Here is an 18331-nt window from a genome sequence, read left to right as displayed (position 1 = left end):
AAGGGGTAACACTTTAAGTCTTCAATCCAAATTCTTAGTATGGGCACTAGCCATGGAAAATATTTTAGCCTCAGTAGCCTGAATTTTGTTATGCTCAGCTCTATTGGTAATGTAAGACTACCTATGGTTACTAATCTATAAAAAGTTAATGTTTTCATTATAATTATCCTGATGGTAGTTATTTTTATTTTTTTTGCTTTAAGTACTACTTTTACTTGTGTTAAACACACAAAGTTGAGTAGAGAGAGCTTAAAATAAAGCATACCTTTTTCAGTTTAAATTCATTTTCAACATGCAGGTGTTTGATAGCTCTTATAGGATTTCTTTCTTAAATGATAGTTAAAGATTTACTTAACACTTTAATTTTTCATTAATATATTAAATGATTTTAGTACCTTATTCTTAATTAGCTTCATACCTTAGTTCTATGCAATAAAAATCCTAAAGATGTTAAGTGAACTAATTTGTTCCTTATGTTAACATTTTTGTAAATTATTTTTTCTTTTCTTGCAGCAAGGAGCAAATAATGCAGAAAAGTTTGACTACGTAAGTGAACTATGATATTCCTTTCTTCTAACTAAAATGAGTGATTGTAGTCTCGGTATGGCCAATGAACTGCACGTGAAATTTTAGTCCTTAAATTTGTGTTTGGTTGTTTAAACATCTAATGATTTGGATTGCGTTTGCAAAATTTTGTTACAAGATAGGTCTTAGGGTAAGGCTGGGTTGAAAGTTGGTCAGTTACAACTTTTTCTATGTTGGAACATGTTAGCATGTTTTTTTCTCCCTCCTCTCTGTCTTTAACAGGTGATGCAATTCATGAATAAAATGGCTGGTAATGAGTATGTTGGATTCAGTAATGCTACGTGAGTATTTTTCTGTACCTAATAAAGTTAGGTGAAAAATACCTCAACTGACAGTTGGCATTATGAGTTTAGAGCAAAGTTTGGTTACTTAAAATGGAAACCATAATTTCACCCCTGATGTCATAGGGTCTATCTTTGGCTTAAAATTATCAGGAAATAAAGTTGTGCATGTGTCTATGGATGTCATCACTGTGGCTGTATCTGACATTGAAGTGTTCATTTTCTCTTTGAAATGTCGTTATTCTGTCGTAGTGCTATGATGCTATGGCTCTGAGAGCTGTAAGTGCGTGCAACTCTTACCTTCCGGGCATTCATATTAAAAATTAAGGTGTGCATGCTAATGGTTGTGTATCAAATGTTGAGAAAGTAAACTTGATACAGTTGGAACTCTTCATGCTTTTTACTTGTTGTATTTAAATTCTTTTCTAAAATAATTCCCCCGTTTCCCCAGTTAACTCAATATGTAGCATTTCAGAAATCTTGAGAGCTTTTTGAGGCAGCATTGTGAAAAATTTTAAAGATTCCACGCAGAGTGGCATCCAGGGTGCTAGTTGGCATGCACATGGAAGAAGCAGCAGCAGCAGCATGTTTCTCCTGCGTGTTGTTTGCGTCAAAGTGCTTACCATGGGAAGTACTGGCTCTCACTGTGACTCTTGTCTTTCTATATAAATGTAATAGAATAACCAGGTAGGAGAGAATTACCTGTCTTTGTATCCATACAGATTCCTTCTTTAGGTTTCATCCTTAACTTAATCATCATGATGAACAGTGCAGACATCAATCTGGTCATTGCTTTAATGTGATCCTCGAGTTCCTCTCTAGTTTGGTCCATGTTGTCAGTGAATGACCCTTTCACTACAGCTTATTTTCAGATGTTTCTTTCTGCCACTGCCTGTTTAGGAGTGCTTCTGAGAGTAGGATCTTGCACTTCTCTCTTACCTGCAAGTCAGCTTGTGTATGTATAGGTAAACCAGTACTATATATATTCAGCTGTTGAAGCTTGACTCCAACTTAATTCACTGCAGCAGGGTGTACTGGGGTGAGCTTTTATGGCAATTTGTTCTGTTAATAAAATGTTTGTGTTAAAACTGCACATGAAGGACACATTACTTCTTATTGAGCTACGTCATGCTTCTCTGAACTTCAACACTTTTGAAAGTTTGATCTCTCTTCTTTTTTATTTATTTCAAGGTTCCAGTCCGAGAGAGAGAGTGGAGATAGAAACTTTGCAATTGGCTACTACTTGAAAGAAAAAAAGGTTGATCTCTTTTGTTTATCGTATTTTGAAGGTTCAGTGCTTTTCATAGTCTATCAGTGTTCTTAATTTCTTTCACTTGATGTTCAGAATGACACAAACTTTTGTAATACTCTGTGTATTGTACTCAAAATGCCCTGTCTCATTTAGGGTGTGAATACATGTGTCATTTTCATTGGATACTTTTACATTGGATACCTTGTTTCTGTATCATAGGACAAATAAATTATCATGGCTAAAATATATAAACTGTGCTGTACAGATAACGTTATAAGACTTTAGATGCATTTTGCAACTCAATGATTTAAAGCTGTTCAAACCTGTACCAAAAATATTTTAACACCTAGCTTTGTTGACTTCATAGTATTATTTTCCAATGGGAAGTGATTTTTTCTACTTGTTACATTAAAATAAGTGTTTAAGATCTGCCTAGTGTTTCATATGCTGATAAGAATATGGTTTAATTTTGTCTGTGTGCAACTTTACCTAAAGATTTTTTTTTACACTCATTCAGTGCTTTCCGGAAGGCACAGATATGGTTGCTATCCTAGACTTCTATTTTCAGGTAATTAACTCTAAAATTGAGACTTAGAATGGATTTGGGATTACTGTTATAAACAATAGAAGCTGATTTATTCATAAAAAGGTTTTAACGGCTTATGATTAAATTTGTCAGCATCAGTTGAACTGTTTGGAAATGAATGATGTACACTTAATGTATCCAGATTTGCTTTCGTTTAGGTGATGTACTTAGGTGTCTTTATTGTTAATGCAAACTAGCAAATGTCTTTAAAGCACAAGTAGTTCAGAACCTTGTCCTGTCCTGTGTTATTTCAATGAGGTTAAAATATTTCTGCTGCTTCGAGTTGCTGCTTTTTATTGTGTTGTGGAGGATGTTGAACTCTGACATAACTAGAATAGTATTTGCATGTCCTATTGTAAGTTTAAGTGTAGTGTTATAAATGAAATAACATGAATATCTCCTCCTTTCTTAACTTTTTACTTTTGAGTAAAACAGAGAATCTAGTCAAATGCATTCTTCCTTCCCCCATGTTATTTTCCTCACTTTAGCTAATTATTTGCAACTGTCACAAAATGACAACTTGGCAAGTGTGAGGTATTTTGTCAGCAAGGCTTTCCTTAAAAAGAAAAAAAATCACAATTCACTGTTGCATGTAGTTCTCGAGCCAGTTCAAGTTGTGTTACTGATCCAGTCTGCCTGGGGAAGTGTAAAAAAAAAAAAAAAAAAAATCGGTTCTCAAAAGGAGTCTGTTTTTGATTCATGATACTTGTTCTTACCTGTGCAAGTTAGAAACTGTTTTTAAATGCAGATTTTTATCTGAGCTTTGTATTGGGATCTATCTGTTCCAGCCTTTAAAGTGAACGACTGTTTATAAATTGTGTATGTAAATTGGACTGTTGACCAGTTATTAAGTTGGAAACTAGATACAAACTAATAGTCTACTTTGAACTGTTATCACAGAACAAACTGATTTTTTTCAAATTACTGTTTAAACATCCATTTTAAAATGCTTTCCGTCCCACTACAAGTCCTAATATGCTTCTGAGTGCAAAGTTAGTCATAAGTTAAGAAAGGCCAACACTAAGTTTTCTAATACAGTTTTAATTTGGCTTTATCGTGCATTTTGAGCCCGAATTTCATGGCTCTGTCACTTAGTTTTCCCTTACAAAATCCCCTTTCCACCCCATACTCAGATAACAGGGGGCATGTATATTGAGTGGCAATTTGATGTTTTCTTCTCATTGCACAGAGCTTATTTTTCTGCACTCAGATTATACTTTAAAGGCTATTTTTTCTCCTGTATTGCTGCTTCCTCACTAGTGTAACTGGGAACTTTCTAAGCAGTAATGAACTTGGTTTCATATTACCTCTGTAAAGTGAGGAAGAATTACTGTTATTTTGCAAAACTAAGGTACAAAATGTAGGTGCTGAAAATGAGAACCTAGAAACGCTTTCTTCAAAGTAGGTGATATTCTGTAATGCTTCATATGTTTAAAACACAGTTGCTATTTTAGATGCGTCTCAGACGTTCTCTTGATTTGCAACTCCAGTTGATTGGACTAGGATGTATTGAGTTTGGCAGCCGGAAAATAAGAATTCCAGGTAGTAACTACCCATGAAAACTTGGATTAGGTAACTTCATGAAGTATCATGTAATGACTGTTTGGCAAATCAAAAGTACAAGCACTAGTTTGTTTACTTTACAGAGTAGCATTTCAGCTTCAGGTTGAAACCAGCTTATCTTTTGGTTTCTGCAGAAATGAGGCAGCATCAGGTGATGGCATCATATCACATTTCCTGATGTGTCACCAAAGTATGTATAGTCTGTACTGAAGCAGGGATCCTGGGGGAGACAAACATGTGGTCATATCACTAATACATCATAAAGCATATATGAGACAAAGGTAAAAATAAGGCTGCATCAGCAGGAAGTGCTGGCATTAAGACTTGTATGTGCTAGACTTTGCAGCTTTGAAATGTACTTTTAATAGATAGTGTGGTCTTCTAAGACTTTAAAAAAAAAAAACTCAAATTGAAAAAAGTTAATTTATGGCTTTGCCATTTAAGCAGATGCAGAATACTGAGATCGTTTTCCAGACCTCTTCCTTTCAAAACAACATAAGGTGGGTGGGGGGAGGACTCAAGCTGAGACACTAACCCGTGGAAAAATACTGTCCCAAACTACTAAAAAGGCTTTTACAAACGCTGTCACTGGGATCTTTATATCTTTATAGTAGGAAGATTCAGACCATATTGATTGATGCTACTAGCATCATCTGTAACAAATATTATGCTGCAAGTTATTTAATGAAATGTTATCTCTGTAGAGACATTGTTGATCCTGCTATAGTGGACCTTATTGTGCTAGAGTTATCAGTTTTTATAACATCAATTTCTTTTTCATAAGCTTTGCTCAATAGAAGTAACCTGTGAGTCAGCAAGTGTGATGGCAGCAACTCTGGCTAATGGTGGCTTTTGCCCAATCACTGGTGAAAGAGTCCTGAGTCCTGAAGCAGTCCGGAATACCTTGAGTTTGATGCATTCGTGTGGCATGTACGACTTTTCGGGGCAGTTTGCCTTCCATGTAAGTAGTTCTCAGATATTAATTAGAGCTGACTAGGAAGACTAATCTGTGCTATTTTATTCCATCTTCAGGGGCTTGCATGCCTGCTTTTGCAGGGCGGGGGGAGGCGTTATATGAATTGTTTAGGAATTGAAACACAGTGTATGGGAAAAATACCTCCTGGAATCTGTGGCACTACTTGTACGCAATACCTTGAAGTACATGAGTATAATCTCCCATTTCATGCTTGGGAATTCTTTTCACCCTGACACATACTTAAACCTTAAAAGCTGTTCGTGAGAGAAACAGGTTACTGATGCAGATGTAAGCATAACTGAAGGAATCCTGATGTATGGGAGTAGAAGATAGCAAGAAGCTTTTGCTAGCAGTTGCTTTTTCTTCTTTGGTTCAGGCTGTTTCATAAGTCGTCCTCATGTATTATAAGTGGAAGGTGTGCACAACACGTAGCATGTTTCTATGTCCGTCAGTATGTTTCTTTTATGCAAGTATTTAAACGTGCTGCAACTTGTGTTTTCAGTGTGTTGTTTTTAGCATTTTCGGTTTTCCTCGTTGCAAACTTGTAAAATTGACTGTGGTGCTTTGTGTGACCTAAGAAGTTACTGCTTACTGAAATACGGGGATATGAGACATTAGTCCCTACTGGGGGGGAAGCACCAACTTTACCCAGACTGTAAATAGCTGGGTTGTTTAATGACTTTATGGGCAGGCTCTTCTGTTTTCTTGTTTGTTTACCTTTTCCATTAAATATTTATATAGCTTTGTACTAATCCCATTGTGCAAACTCTTCATGACAGACAAACTATATATATTACTGCTTAGTCATAATTGCTTTATTACAACAGAGATTTGGATTATCTTTTTTGCTATATCACTGGCTTCTGTGTTACTGAGAGCAAATATCTTTGACCACATACCTCAGATAGCCATGAACTGTGGTTCAAATTACTGTCTGCCTAAAAAGAAATAGGTGGTAATGCTTTGTCAGCTTAAAGTGCTTTCCAGATCTACCTCATACAAATGCTGTGTAATAATGTTCAGTAAAATACATTGCATGCATGCAGAGGACAGTGACTCTCTGCTTACTTTATAGGTTGGTCTTCCTGCAAAATCTGGAGTTGCTGGTGGGATTCTTCTGGTTGTTCCTAATGTTATGGGCTTGATGTGCTGGTCTCCTCCTTTGGACAAGATGGGCAACAGCGTTAAAGGAATCCATTTTTGTCATGTAAGCAGCATTGCCTTTTTTCTTTTGCAGCTGGTGCTTACTGAGTTTCAGTTGGTATAGCTGAGACCTCACTGGATTAAATAGTGATTCTTCATTCTTTCATATGTAGCAATTTCATCTGATCCAAGGGTGAGAGTCTGTGAAAAGACAAGATGCTTACGTTCTAATAATAAATAGCACTTAAATTCTGTGAGCATTTAAAAAAAAATACAGGAAATACTTTGACCTAACAAAGGCATCCAGTCTCCTGTATGCTGCATTAGAAGGTGTGGAGCTTTATCTGTTGGTTTCTCTTCCTCTACAATCATGAAGGAATCAATTTTCAAAACATAAGAAATGCAGCTGTTCTTATTGTAATGAAAGGAAAAAGATTCCAAAGAAATACTGCTGTTCTGATTGATCTTTTAAAGCAGATTTCTGTAAATAATCTGATACACAAGACCTTCATACATCAGATGCAGTTGTTGGCAAGCTAGTCCTAGCATCGTCTTTTGATTTGAAAGAGCCGTGGACAGTCTGACAACAGTGTTAGAAACAGCAAAGATTTTATATAGGTTTTTTTAAATGACAAATAAACATTCTTTGTGGGAGAGGAGAATTTAAAAAAGTGTCATCGTTCTTACTCTCTGCCTAAATCAACCTTGCAATACTCATTAAGTAATGACAAATGGAAAACAGAATATAAAGTTTCAAGAAAATAGTAGGCTCTCTAGAGTCCCATAGGAAACTTAGGATTTTTAGTAACGCATTGGAAGTTGAAAGCAAACATTTTTGTTCTTCTTCCTCAGTAGCAATAACAGTAAAGCTGCACTGATACTAGTTTGGGTGGACTTCGGAACCTGGGATGTAAATACTTGTATGAGTAGCCTTCTCTTAGCTTATCCACAACAGCATGGGATTTACAGTGTGTAAGGTTTCAGTTTGTGGATGAGCAGCAATTACAACTTCCCATCTAGCTGTGCAGTACAAAGAAGTTACCTGTTCTAGTCTAAATATTTTTAAACCTTTGATATGAAAGTCTTGCACTCGATACTTTGAATTATCAAGTCACTAAAAAAAACAGTAGGTGAAGGAATTACTGCACTTACCTGTGTTAAAATGAGACCTAAAACCTGATAGATGATCATGGCACACAAGTAGCGTGAGTGTAGCATTCTGTTTTTCAAATGTAATATTATAGCCAAGTTGTGCAATTATAAATTTTAATATAAAATTCAAACCAAATTTAAGTCCATTATGTCATACGTTTTCTTGTTTCATACTTTTGACGGAATTTTTGAGTTTTAAATACTAGACCAGCCCATAGATACTCTGCAAATTGCTGTCTGTTCTTTGCTTTTTTAAAAAGTGAGCTTAATATTGTTATTAAAACGTACTTGTATCGTTGTGTTACGTTCAAAGAGCCTTACAGACATTGGTACTAATTTATTGAATAAGCTTCTCTTACTGGTTTAAGTTACTACGATATGATGTAGAACTTAAGTGCTAATATTGTTATATCATATGCATTTGACTACCATATATAGAAAACTTACGTTATTTAAATATTTGCAGGATCTGGTTTCTTTGTGCAATTTCCATAATTACGATAATTTGAGACACTTTGCAAAAAAGCTTGATCCTCGCAGAGAAGGTGGTGATCAGCGGGTAAGTTAAAACTTTTTTAGTGAGTATTGCATGTAGACATCAGATGAAATATGGAGAGTTCTTCGCTAAATGTAAAACTGCTCAATGACATGTATTGCATCAAAGTTTTCGGATAAACCAATCATGCACATTATTAGTGGACACTTACCTGGGTGGACCACACAATGACAGGGTTTTGTATAGTAGAATTTAATATTAGATTTGTAACTCTATCTCATGCAAGTTCATCTCCCTCGCTAGAGTAAGTATATGGTATCTGATGTGAGCCACTAAGAGTTGCTGTTATGGTTGCCTTTTAATAAAAATAAAATAAAATTGACAAGCTGGGGAGCTTAGTCTTTTGTTCTGTGCTGGAATGCATGAGATGTATGTTCAGTCTTCTTTCACAGTGATATATCTCTGAGACCGTGTTATTTGCCGAGAGTTGCACAGGCAGTGAGTGCAGGCCTTAGGTTGCTGTAGACCAGTGCCTGTTATTAAGGAAGTGGTATAAGCAGTCGCTGGGAAAGAACTGAATCTAATCCAGCTTCATGTACAAAAGATAAGTGTGAGGGTGCTTGAGATTATGATTAATGTTTTAACTAAGGCATGAAGATTTCAGTGGGAGAAGATACAGGAGAGTGATTGTTGAAGTGCTTCTAAATATTTGCATGCATGCATCTGAAAAATACCCAATTTGGATTTGAATCGTTTATAACTGGAAAACAAAAAATAACAGTTTACATGTGAAGAGGTGAAAAACTTGAGTCTTTTAGCATTGATTGCAGATTTGGATTTTTTTCCTTCAAATACACTAATAAATAATGTATGTTGCTTGAACAACTAGCATTCCTTTGGACCAATGGACTATGAGAATCTCCAGCAAGAACTTGCTTTAAAAGAAACAGTATGGAAAAAAGTGTCACCTGAATCAAACGAGGACATCTCCAGAACCGTAGTGTATAGAATGGAAGGTCGGGGAGAGCAAAACTAAGTGAATGGGTTCTAGTTCCATTAAATTCTACATTTTAAAAACTCTCAAGCATCTCTAGATTTAACTTCAGTCTGAATATTGTTTGCCTGGTATTTTCGTTTATATATAAATTTTGTGTAAATTCTGTATGCTATACCAAAAATGCTGTCAAAGTTCAAGGAAAAAAGCGCGCACACAACGGAAACCAAAACTGTTAAATGACTCTTGTAGTTACTTAAAGCACGTTTACTTTAAAAAAAAAGGTAAATCTGAATGTTTTCAAAGATATACGTCTTGTGTATATCTGTGTATTTTTGTTTATATCTGAGAATTTTAAGTAAATTAATATTAGAGCTAAGCAAGAACTTAAGATGCGTCCCCTGATCTGGTTCAGCATGTGAAGACAGAAGAATTTTAATTAAAATACAAAGCAACATAATGTCAGGAAAATACAGTAAACACAACCTCCAAATTAAGTGGAGTTAGGTTCAGAGTCACGTTATTATTGTATCCTTTATTTTAGTAGGAACTTTTAAATTGCTTTGACCAGAAATGGATCCCTTAGATATGCCATGCTAGTGAAAATGATGTATTTTTTTATCAGAACTTTAATCATTATTAATGCTAATAGTGAATTAAAAAGAGCAAAAATGGCTGGGGAGGCCTGGGACAGAAGAGGAAACAAACCTGCCTTGTTTGCAAGTTGACTAATATAGCAGAAAGATTTCTTAGCAAACTATCTTGTCTTGCTAGCTGCCTGCACTGCCTGTTGGTAGTTATGACTCAGAAGTCTGCCTTACTAATAATGCTGTGCTCCACCCTAGAGAGGAATGTAAGCAATCTTAGTTTTAGAGTACTAACCAACAGAGTAGTGAGCAGGAAATGTATTCAGAGTAAAGCATTTTGATAGATGATATTAAAACTGTTTACAATTAACTTATTTTTCAGCCGCTAATGTGTGTGCATGTTCATATATATGATTAGAGGTCTCATTTATTTTTACCTGAGCAAATTTTAAAGTTACCAGTTGCTCCTTTTTCAAGGGTTAGCAAGTTTGCACCTCTGCCAGCTTGCAGAGAATCAGGACTTGGATTCTCTTACAGGAAACTACATCTGCTAACTTAAATAACTTGATATTTACACTTGATATAAGTGTCCTGAGTAGGATAAGGAAATGGTGCATGCAGGCTTCAGATAGGTTCAGTAGGCAGTGCTGGACAGAGGGCACAGATTTAACCTGTAGCTATTTTGAGATTCTGAATGATACTAAAAGTCTTAGAAAACAATTATATATCTTTATAAAATTTTGTCCTGTATAAGCCTGCAGATAATTGGATGTATTCCACCTTCTGGTGTGCCTCACGCAGAATCATTTTTTATAAAACTCTGGAAAACTTGTCCAAATAATGATAAATGCTATTCTTTCATCTATGTGCATTACAGCTCATTGAGGATTTTAAGAGGTAATGATGGATGATTCCTTAACAACAACTCCACCCCTTCTCCCTGCTTGCCCATCCCAATTGCTCTCCCTCTTTTGGTTGTCCGAAGCTCCAAAATGCATTCATGCGTTAGTTTTGCATAAGGGGAAAGTTATGGTTTTTCTGCCCCTTTTTGTCTCACATAGATGTTTGTCAATCAAGGAGCAAAGCTTATGTTCTCTGAGGAAGCAAGCTGTTCTTAATTATTTTGTTTAGGTATTGTTAGTCTTGCAACGTTTTAAATAATGTTAATATATGCAATAAGCTCTGACTTAACCCTGAATAATCTTCATCTAGCAATGTATTGAAAAAGGATGAGCTTCCTTGGTTTGAAGCCTGTGTTTAAAATGTTCAAGCAAAACAATACAGAAAATCACGGTTTGGTGAATTTCAAGTCCTATTATTGTTATTATTATTGTGGAATAAACAAGCAAGTCTGTGGACAGATGTCAGTGATAAATTGCTGAATAATGGCTATTCTTTATCACTGATGTTTGGCATTAGGTTTGTCAGTGCTTACCTTGGAAATAAGTAAAGGCAAAGTCTTGAACTATAAAAATTTCTCACCTGTTTGAGGTTTTTTCAGTGAAGTAGTAGTTAGAGACGTAACAAGTATTGAGATCCTGCAGAACTGTGGTTACCTGAAATACCCTCGATTGCAAGAGGGAAGGTAATATGTCTGTGCTGCTAATGAGAAGTATTTACAGTGGTTACATGTTGCTGATTACTGGTTTAATTAAAAAATGAGAAGGTGTGATGCAGGATTTGCAACTACTAAAAACTTAGATGAAGATGGGCAATTGTTCCATCTGAGTTAAAATCTGAAAATGAAAATCTTGTAAATATAAATTACTTACCAAAACTTGTGCTAGACACAAGCTCTGTTTGGGAAATTGGGGAAAAAAAAATCAAGGAGACAAGTCAATCTTCAATATGCATAGTAAGAACCTTTAGGGTACAGCTTATACAGTCTTTACTTTAGGTAATATATTACAGTTCTGTAATATATGCTCTTGAAGTCTGTCTCAGAAGTTAGGCCAGCCTCTAGTTTGGAGGGGTTAGACTCCTTTGGACCAATTACTTTGCAACTGGCCTGTATTCAGGGGGTCTCCTTCTGGCCTGACGTGTCTGCAGATGGCTCTCAGTGATGGCAGGCTACGCAGGTAGCAGGGATCAGAGTTCTTGGTCTGCCACGGCAACTTGCCCATGCCCGGACGATGTTTGGTGAGTGGGTCTGAAAGAATCTGGTGCTAGAGGCTAGTCATTGAATGGTGGAAGTCTGCAACAGTTTTAGTGTCACCTCTGCTACAGTAATAGCAATTCTTGATATTCAAGCATTTTAGCTGTTTGTTTGTTTTTCTTTGTTGGCATCATTAACATTTCATTAGAAATGTAAATGCTTTTGGAAGTTTTATTTTAGCATTTGTGTTGTACCTTTTGGCTCAGTTGTTAAGTTACCTGTCTCGTTTTCCATTTTTCATTTGCATTGTATGTTATTTATGTATCTCAATTTCCAGCATGCTTATTTTTGTATTGTTTAATAAATTTATTTTAAGCTGATTTTATTGTATTTTTTTTCACTCAGTGGCGAACAGATTTGCTCAAACACCTTTTTGAGGCTGAAGTGAAATAGGGAGCACTCTATTCTAAAAAGCAATAAAGTTCTGGAAAACTAGATAGGCCTAGCAGATTTAGTTAAATGGGTCATTGAAAACCTTCTGAAGATTTCTTAAACATTTTGTACAATGATTTAATTATTTTTCTCTTTGAACTGTTATCTTGAAAGCAAAAATCAGAGTAGCAAAACCTCCTTACTGCAACTTTGCTAATAAAAATGTCATGGTGTGGTAGGATATTCATGTTGTTTTTGTGTGGTTTTAAAGATACTAATTGAGTTGCTTGGAAAATGTGGTTAATGGGGCCAGAGCCAGAGTAGTAACCGTTGATAGGGAGCATTAAGAAGTAAAAATAGAGCTTGTAATAAATCAAGCGAGGAAGTTGGTCCAAAACCCATGTCCTTGTGGTAGCGACAGAGGGGTCTGAACAACTGCTAGCTGTAGCTCTCTTCCTGGCAAAGCATATATCCTATGTCCCAGGCTTGCTTTTTTTTCCTGTGAAAATTTATTCAAGATGTTAAATAGGAGTTGGGTCTATAATGTGTATGATTCTGAGACGAGATGCTTTCTGTAGAGACATCACTGTGCTCGGGACAGCAATAATTATTAATCTAGCTTTTCTGTTGCTTGGTTCTTAAACTGCAGTTACTTGTACTGTGCTGTTTGAAAATGAGCTGTGTCCTCGTACATAATACAGCATTTATCAAAAGAGTTTATCCAAAAGTCATGAAGATAAGGCAGAACAGTGGTAGATACAGAGAGGAATACAGATGATTTACTCTAGATCTGTTTTTTGTCTATTGCAGTTTCTTTTTCATTGTGCTTTTTTGTCAGAAGACCAGTGGGTGGGTAGATGAATAAAAAGGGAATGGAGTTGGGTGGGAGGAGGAGGGCAGAGGGAGGGCAAGAATATATTACTTAATTGATCTTTAATAGTTTTTGATTGTTAATTATTTCTCTTGGTCATGATACATGTCATTGCACAAGCAGAGTAGTTAATTTTGAGTTTCATCATATATAATGTTTATACAACAGTGTTTTATTATCCCAAACATTGTATGATTTGACTGTTTTTTAATTGAGTTCAGATACTTGTTTTCTGATGGAAAATGAAGGTCGAAATTTATAAGCAGCTTTTCCAGTAAAAGAACAGCCTTTATTCAGCAGAGCTGGGGTGAACTAACAGACCTGATGGTTTATCTTGGTGCAGAGTCTCTTTGAGGAATTTGAATGTCATAAATGTCTACTGTAGTTGAAGGAATGGCAAGAAGGTTTAATCAGGTAGATAGTTAACTAAAACTTGAAATCATTTATCTATTTTGTTAAATCATGCTAATATCTTGTGTGTTTTGTACTACTTGTCCCCTCTGGAAAATATGACTCAATAGTGTGTGTAATGCAATGCTTTTGAAGGCTGGGTAATGCTCAGTCCCATTCTGTTTCAGGAACTTCAGTCCTGCTATGTTGAATAGTTTGCAGTCTAAATTATTAAACTACCTGCTTAGAATCAATAGTAGTTCCTGATGTAACATTTGTCCCTGCTAGAGAGCATTGTATACAAAACAGAAATGTCCTGTTTCTTTGCTTTTCAGGTCAAATTTGTCTTACATTATTGGCTTCTAATAATGCTTTCTGCAGACTTCTGAATACTTACCATTTATTTTTTTTGCAGACCTTAAGAGTGGCACAGCTCTTCACATAATTGAGTTACTTCAGAAAATAGGCATATGTTTTTTTTTCTGTGCACAGTGAGCCTTGCATAATGGTTGTATCTGAAGCTACAGCTTAACTAAATCAAGTTCTGAAATAGAATTTAGGCTGGCAGAAGTGTGCTGGCGACAAGTTTAGCACCAGTTTAAATGCTTTAAAATATAACGTAGGCAGTGAAGCTAATGTGGAGGCATGACCTATAGTAAGGCTGTTACAGCTAACTGCAGGTTTTTAGAAAGGGTAAGAGGTGTGTTTGTGTTTGGAGAATAACGCACTGTCACTTCAGCATTAAATGTGATGAGGAAGTGGGGTTGAACAAAGGACAAGGGGTAAAGGAAGGACTTCTAGAACATGTTTTTTGCCCTCAAAGATGTTTCAGTCAGCTGTACTTTCATACATTTCATTTACGCAGTGGACACGTGGTGGAGCGTAACTGTTCTAAGGTAACACTTGCTGTTTTAGCTGACGCTCTGCTCTGATTTTTTACCTAGCTGGCACTTAGCTGCTGCTTTCTGTAGTATTGTCTCTGTATTTTCCTGATATCTGTTTTGCTTGAAAAAGGCAGAAGTTGTCTTCTGCATATCTTCTTTCCGGATTCCCTCTGAACTCTGTATCTGATCAGTAAGAGCAGATCTTCTCAGGTTAAGTAGCACTACTACCTTACAAATTACAGGCAGCTGGTAGTGCTTCTCCTGTTCAGTGTATGATAATGTCATGATTATTTGGTCAGACTTGAAATAAAGTCTGTTTCCTCTATTTGAACTTCTCTTAATGTGTTTGGCTTCCAGCATCATGTTTGTTTCAGTGAAATTGCTTCAGTTAAGTTCTTCTATGTTGTTGAATATTCTGAAAATTCTAAGTAATTATTTTGATAATGGAATCAGCAACTGTTATTTTCAGAGTTTATTTTTCTTTCGAAGAACCTTTACTTGCTAAGTGCTGTTAGGTAGGCTTTTCTCTGGAGTTGCGTAACAGCTGGTATGCAGAATTTAAAGTATTCAGGTGTTTTTAAAATATTATTATGTGCACCATAAATTGGGAGTTCATCTTCATCAGTATCTTAAAACGGGACAATTATACTTGGATGGGTACAATCATCATAACCCACTTGTATGAAGTGCAGGAAATTGTACTGGCTGTAAGTGTGAAACCATAGGGTCTTGAAATTGAGCTTGGAAGGGATCTCCTGGAGATCATCCTGTCCAACCTCCAGCTCAGAGCAGGATCTAATGTCAGCTAGATCATGTTGCTCAGGGACTTTGCCAATGAAATGTTGAAAACCTCCAAGACTGGGTTCTCTCTAACCCAACTGGTTAATGCATCCTAGAGTTTTACCACTTCCATCCTGAAGAATATATTGAGAAAAACAATGACTGCTAAAATCTACCTTTCTTGTTGCTTGTGGTGGCTGACTCCTGTCTTTTCACTTTGCGTGGTAAGCTTACCATCATGTTGAAGTCTGTTGGCTAGTAGGGAATCCTACAAGTAGCATGGGTAATGCTTTTGGTCAAGCCATAACTAACGTTTTACTTCCTGCTGTATTTTCCTATTGGATTCTCATTTTTTTAAAAAAGCTATTCAAAGTGATTTAAGAACTTGAAAGGGCTTTAGTCCTGTATTTTTTCTAGTATAACAGGCTAATGCACACTTGGAAATATGTTATTTGCTGAGGGACAGTGTGTTACTTCTGGGACCGCTTGTGATCACACTGATTATTAACAAAACAGTGAATTGTTCCTATCACCCAACTCTGTGTTCAGAGATAATGTCGCTTGCTTCCTGTTGATGTGATTCACCAGTCCGACTTTTTGCTTGAGGCAGGCAACTTTGTTTGGTCAGGAATTACTTATTCAGTATCAAAATGGATTTTTTTGGACTGGTAGACCTGTCTCTGGTTATAAGGGTAGCTGTGGCTTCCTGTATGATAACTGCATTTCACGCTTCTTTTAAAGGACTTGTTTTGAACTTCACCAGCCTGTGTTTGTTCAAAGACAACTGCTTAATGTAACTTCCGTCTGAGAATAAACTGAACAGCTGAGTATGTTTTGGCTGATGTACAAATGGGGAATATGATTGTTCCCAAGGCTTTGGGGTGAAACCATGGAGATGGAAGATCCGTTTAAGCTAATAAGTGCTACCAATGGAAGAAAAACAGGTAACAAATAGACTGGGGATTAGAAGAAGGTTGCTAGAACTTGTTGCTGATAGTTCAGAAACAATCCTTCCAACAAGAGTAGAGTGCAAATTTCTTGTAAGACCTCTCCTATTCTCATTCCAGCCTGCTGGATGTAGTCAGTTTCTTGCTTGTAAAGCTTGGGTAAGTGTCTTCAAAACCATCTTCCATTATTTTTGGAATAATTCCGGTTCGAAGTCTTGTAGCTGAGAGTAAACAGCCATCCATGAATTGTGAAGTACCTGCAGCCAGGAAAGCGGGAGCATTGCTCTGCTGGATGGTGCAGATATCTGTTGTGGTCAGTAGGTCCTTGAAAGGGCAGACGTTCTTTTGTCCTGCCTGCTTAATGCAGCCAGTGTCACTAAAGCACTCATCAGCGATTTGCTTTATTCATTTGACAGTTGTTGATCCCAGTCCTTTGGTTGCAAAGTTTGCAGTGTTAGTAATGTCTGTATCCACTACTTCAAAGGCTCTTGTTTGCGCTCCTGCATTCAGAGTCGACTCATCAGCGTTCATCCCACTTGTTAAGATTCTGTGCCTTTTGTTGCAGCAGTGTTTGCAGGGGGTTAGTCCATGAAAGGATTGAAAAGGGAATACAAAAATCCATGTCATGAGATGACCCTAAGATTCTGGCTGTGGTTTTCTGCAAGAATTATTGTTTTACCATTTTGGAATTTCTAATCATCATAGTTCAGTGGCAAAACATTGTTTTTGTCTGGCTTTAAAACTTCCATGGCAGCAGAGAAAACTAAAGGCTTTGAGAAGGTCGTTAAAATTTTCTCTATATAACTTTGGAACTTTGGACATAGCAGCAAGATTCAGCTATTTCCATCCAAAATACTGATGGCAAATGCACGTTGCCAGAAACTTTTCCTCATTTTCATTTTCTGACTTGGAAGATGCAAGTCTTTATGCCTTAAGTGTCTTACTTGATTTAGTAAAAGCTGTGTTCAAAAAAAGTCTACATACTCATCTGTTGTCATACCACTGATGGCAGACAACACCACAGCAACATCCTTGCTCAGGAGGACAGGCGTGAGGCTGGCTTTGCTATTACTCCTCTTGTTAATTTGCGCTGCTCTGGAACTGCTTGGTTCATTAGAGTTAGTGAGTTTTTGTTTATTAGGTCTACAAAATTTCTGGTTGCTGTAGTGTCTTCATTTTATGAATGTTCATGAAAGGTTTTCTTTAAATAGCTGTTCATAGCTGGTATGTGGAATCAACCAACTTTAGGTCTTCAGTCCAGAAGGACTATTACATTTTTTACTTAGGGTTTTGGGAGTTTAGTCAGTGATAGGCTTCGTACTGTTGTCTCCAAAATTGGAAATGTGTTGATTCATCCATACCAGAAGTCAGAAACAGCAGGTGGAACTGAATGTGATCGTGCTTGTCATAATGTGATAAAAGCAGTTTCTGTACTCAAGTTTCTCCTTTCTCCAGTGTTCTTCCCTTTTGAAGTCAATAGTCTTCTCCAAAACAAAGGTCAGAGGTACTGAAGCCAAGTGTAGGACTTCTACAAATAATTCTTAGTGAGTAGCACTTAGGATTAGCTACTCTTTTACCAGCCATATCCATTTTCCTAGCCGTGTGCGCGCATGGGGAGGGAAGCGCTCTCATCATTGCATCATCATCTAAGCCATGATGAGGTTTCAGCATTTGTTGAGGCTAAAGGCTTCCTGTTACTGTAGGAAGAACTTAGGATCATCTGCTTGGGGATATTCACATCAGAGCTATATTGGCTGTGTTCATCCTAGTATATTTATCTTTAGTGTTCTGCACCCCATCTGTGTGTATGGTGAAGGTTTGATTCTTCCTCATCCGCTGGGGGAGGCAATGGTGGGAGCCGAGGGCCACTGCTGGGCAGGAGGGTCTGGGCTCACCCCACGGGCTGTATGTGTCTCCGGAGCCGTGTAATGGGCATGGGCTTTCTGAGAGAATCCCTTCCTGAAGGTAAGTAGATGTTTTGCTTGGGTATGGTTAAACAAAACATTTACTAGATTAACTCAACTCGTTTTAAGTAGTCCTATTTCTAACTTAAACGCAGTCAGTTTGCTAATACTTCACAATTATTCAGTAGCCTGGATGGAATTAGTCCCAAACCGTTAATAATCTGCAAAACAGTACAGCAACAGCTCAGAAAAGCCAGCTGGACAGTTCTGATGTGCTGGAGTGTAGCAAGTAGCATTTACAGACACTTTTAAATATCTAGATTATTTTAAAGTACTGATGAAAAAAGGGCTTCAAGCAGAGATGGGCAAAGAAAATCAATTTATTGTAGATTTGGTACTTCTGGGTGGCATAA

At 36.8% G+C, this 18331-nt stretch overlaps 1 protein-coding gene across 2 annotated transcripts in view; it reads left to right on the top strand.

Moving 5' to 3' along the window:
• Positions 1-18331, top strand: part of GLS (glutaminase) — a 58599-nt gene that overhangs the window by 28623 nt on the left and 11645 nt on the right. Inside the window, exons 8-15 of one of the 2 annotated variants that reach the window (XM_040562223.1) lie at positions 514-546; positions 808-866; positions 2058-2124; positions 2636-2686; positions 5052-5228; positions 6319-6450; positions 8005-8097; positions 8924-12090. In XM_040562223.1, coding sequence (XP_040418157.1) covers positions 514-546; positions 808-866; positions 2058-2124; positions 2636-2686; positions 5052-5228; positions 6319-6450; positions 8005-8097; positions 8924-9070 — 759 coding nt within the window. In that variant the 3' untranslated portion in view covers positions 9071-12090. Of the gene's footprint in view, positions 1-513; positions 547-807; positions 867-2057; positions 2125-2635; positions 2687-5051; positions 5229-6318; positions 6451-8004; positions 8098-8923; positions 12091-18331 lie in introns of those variants that run through there. The other variant, XM_040562222.1, reaches the window with a different exon arrangement.

This window comes from Cygnus olor, chromosome 6 (genome assembly GCF_009769625.2).
Source record: "Cygnus olor isolate bCygOlo1 chromosome 6, bCygOlo1.pri.v2, whole genome shotgun sequence".
Classification (NCBI taxonomy): Eukaryota; Metazoa; Chordata; class Aves; order Anseriformes; family Anatidae; genus Cygnus; species Cygnus olor.
This window is presented reverse-complemented; position numbering and strand designations above follow the sequence as displayed.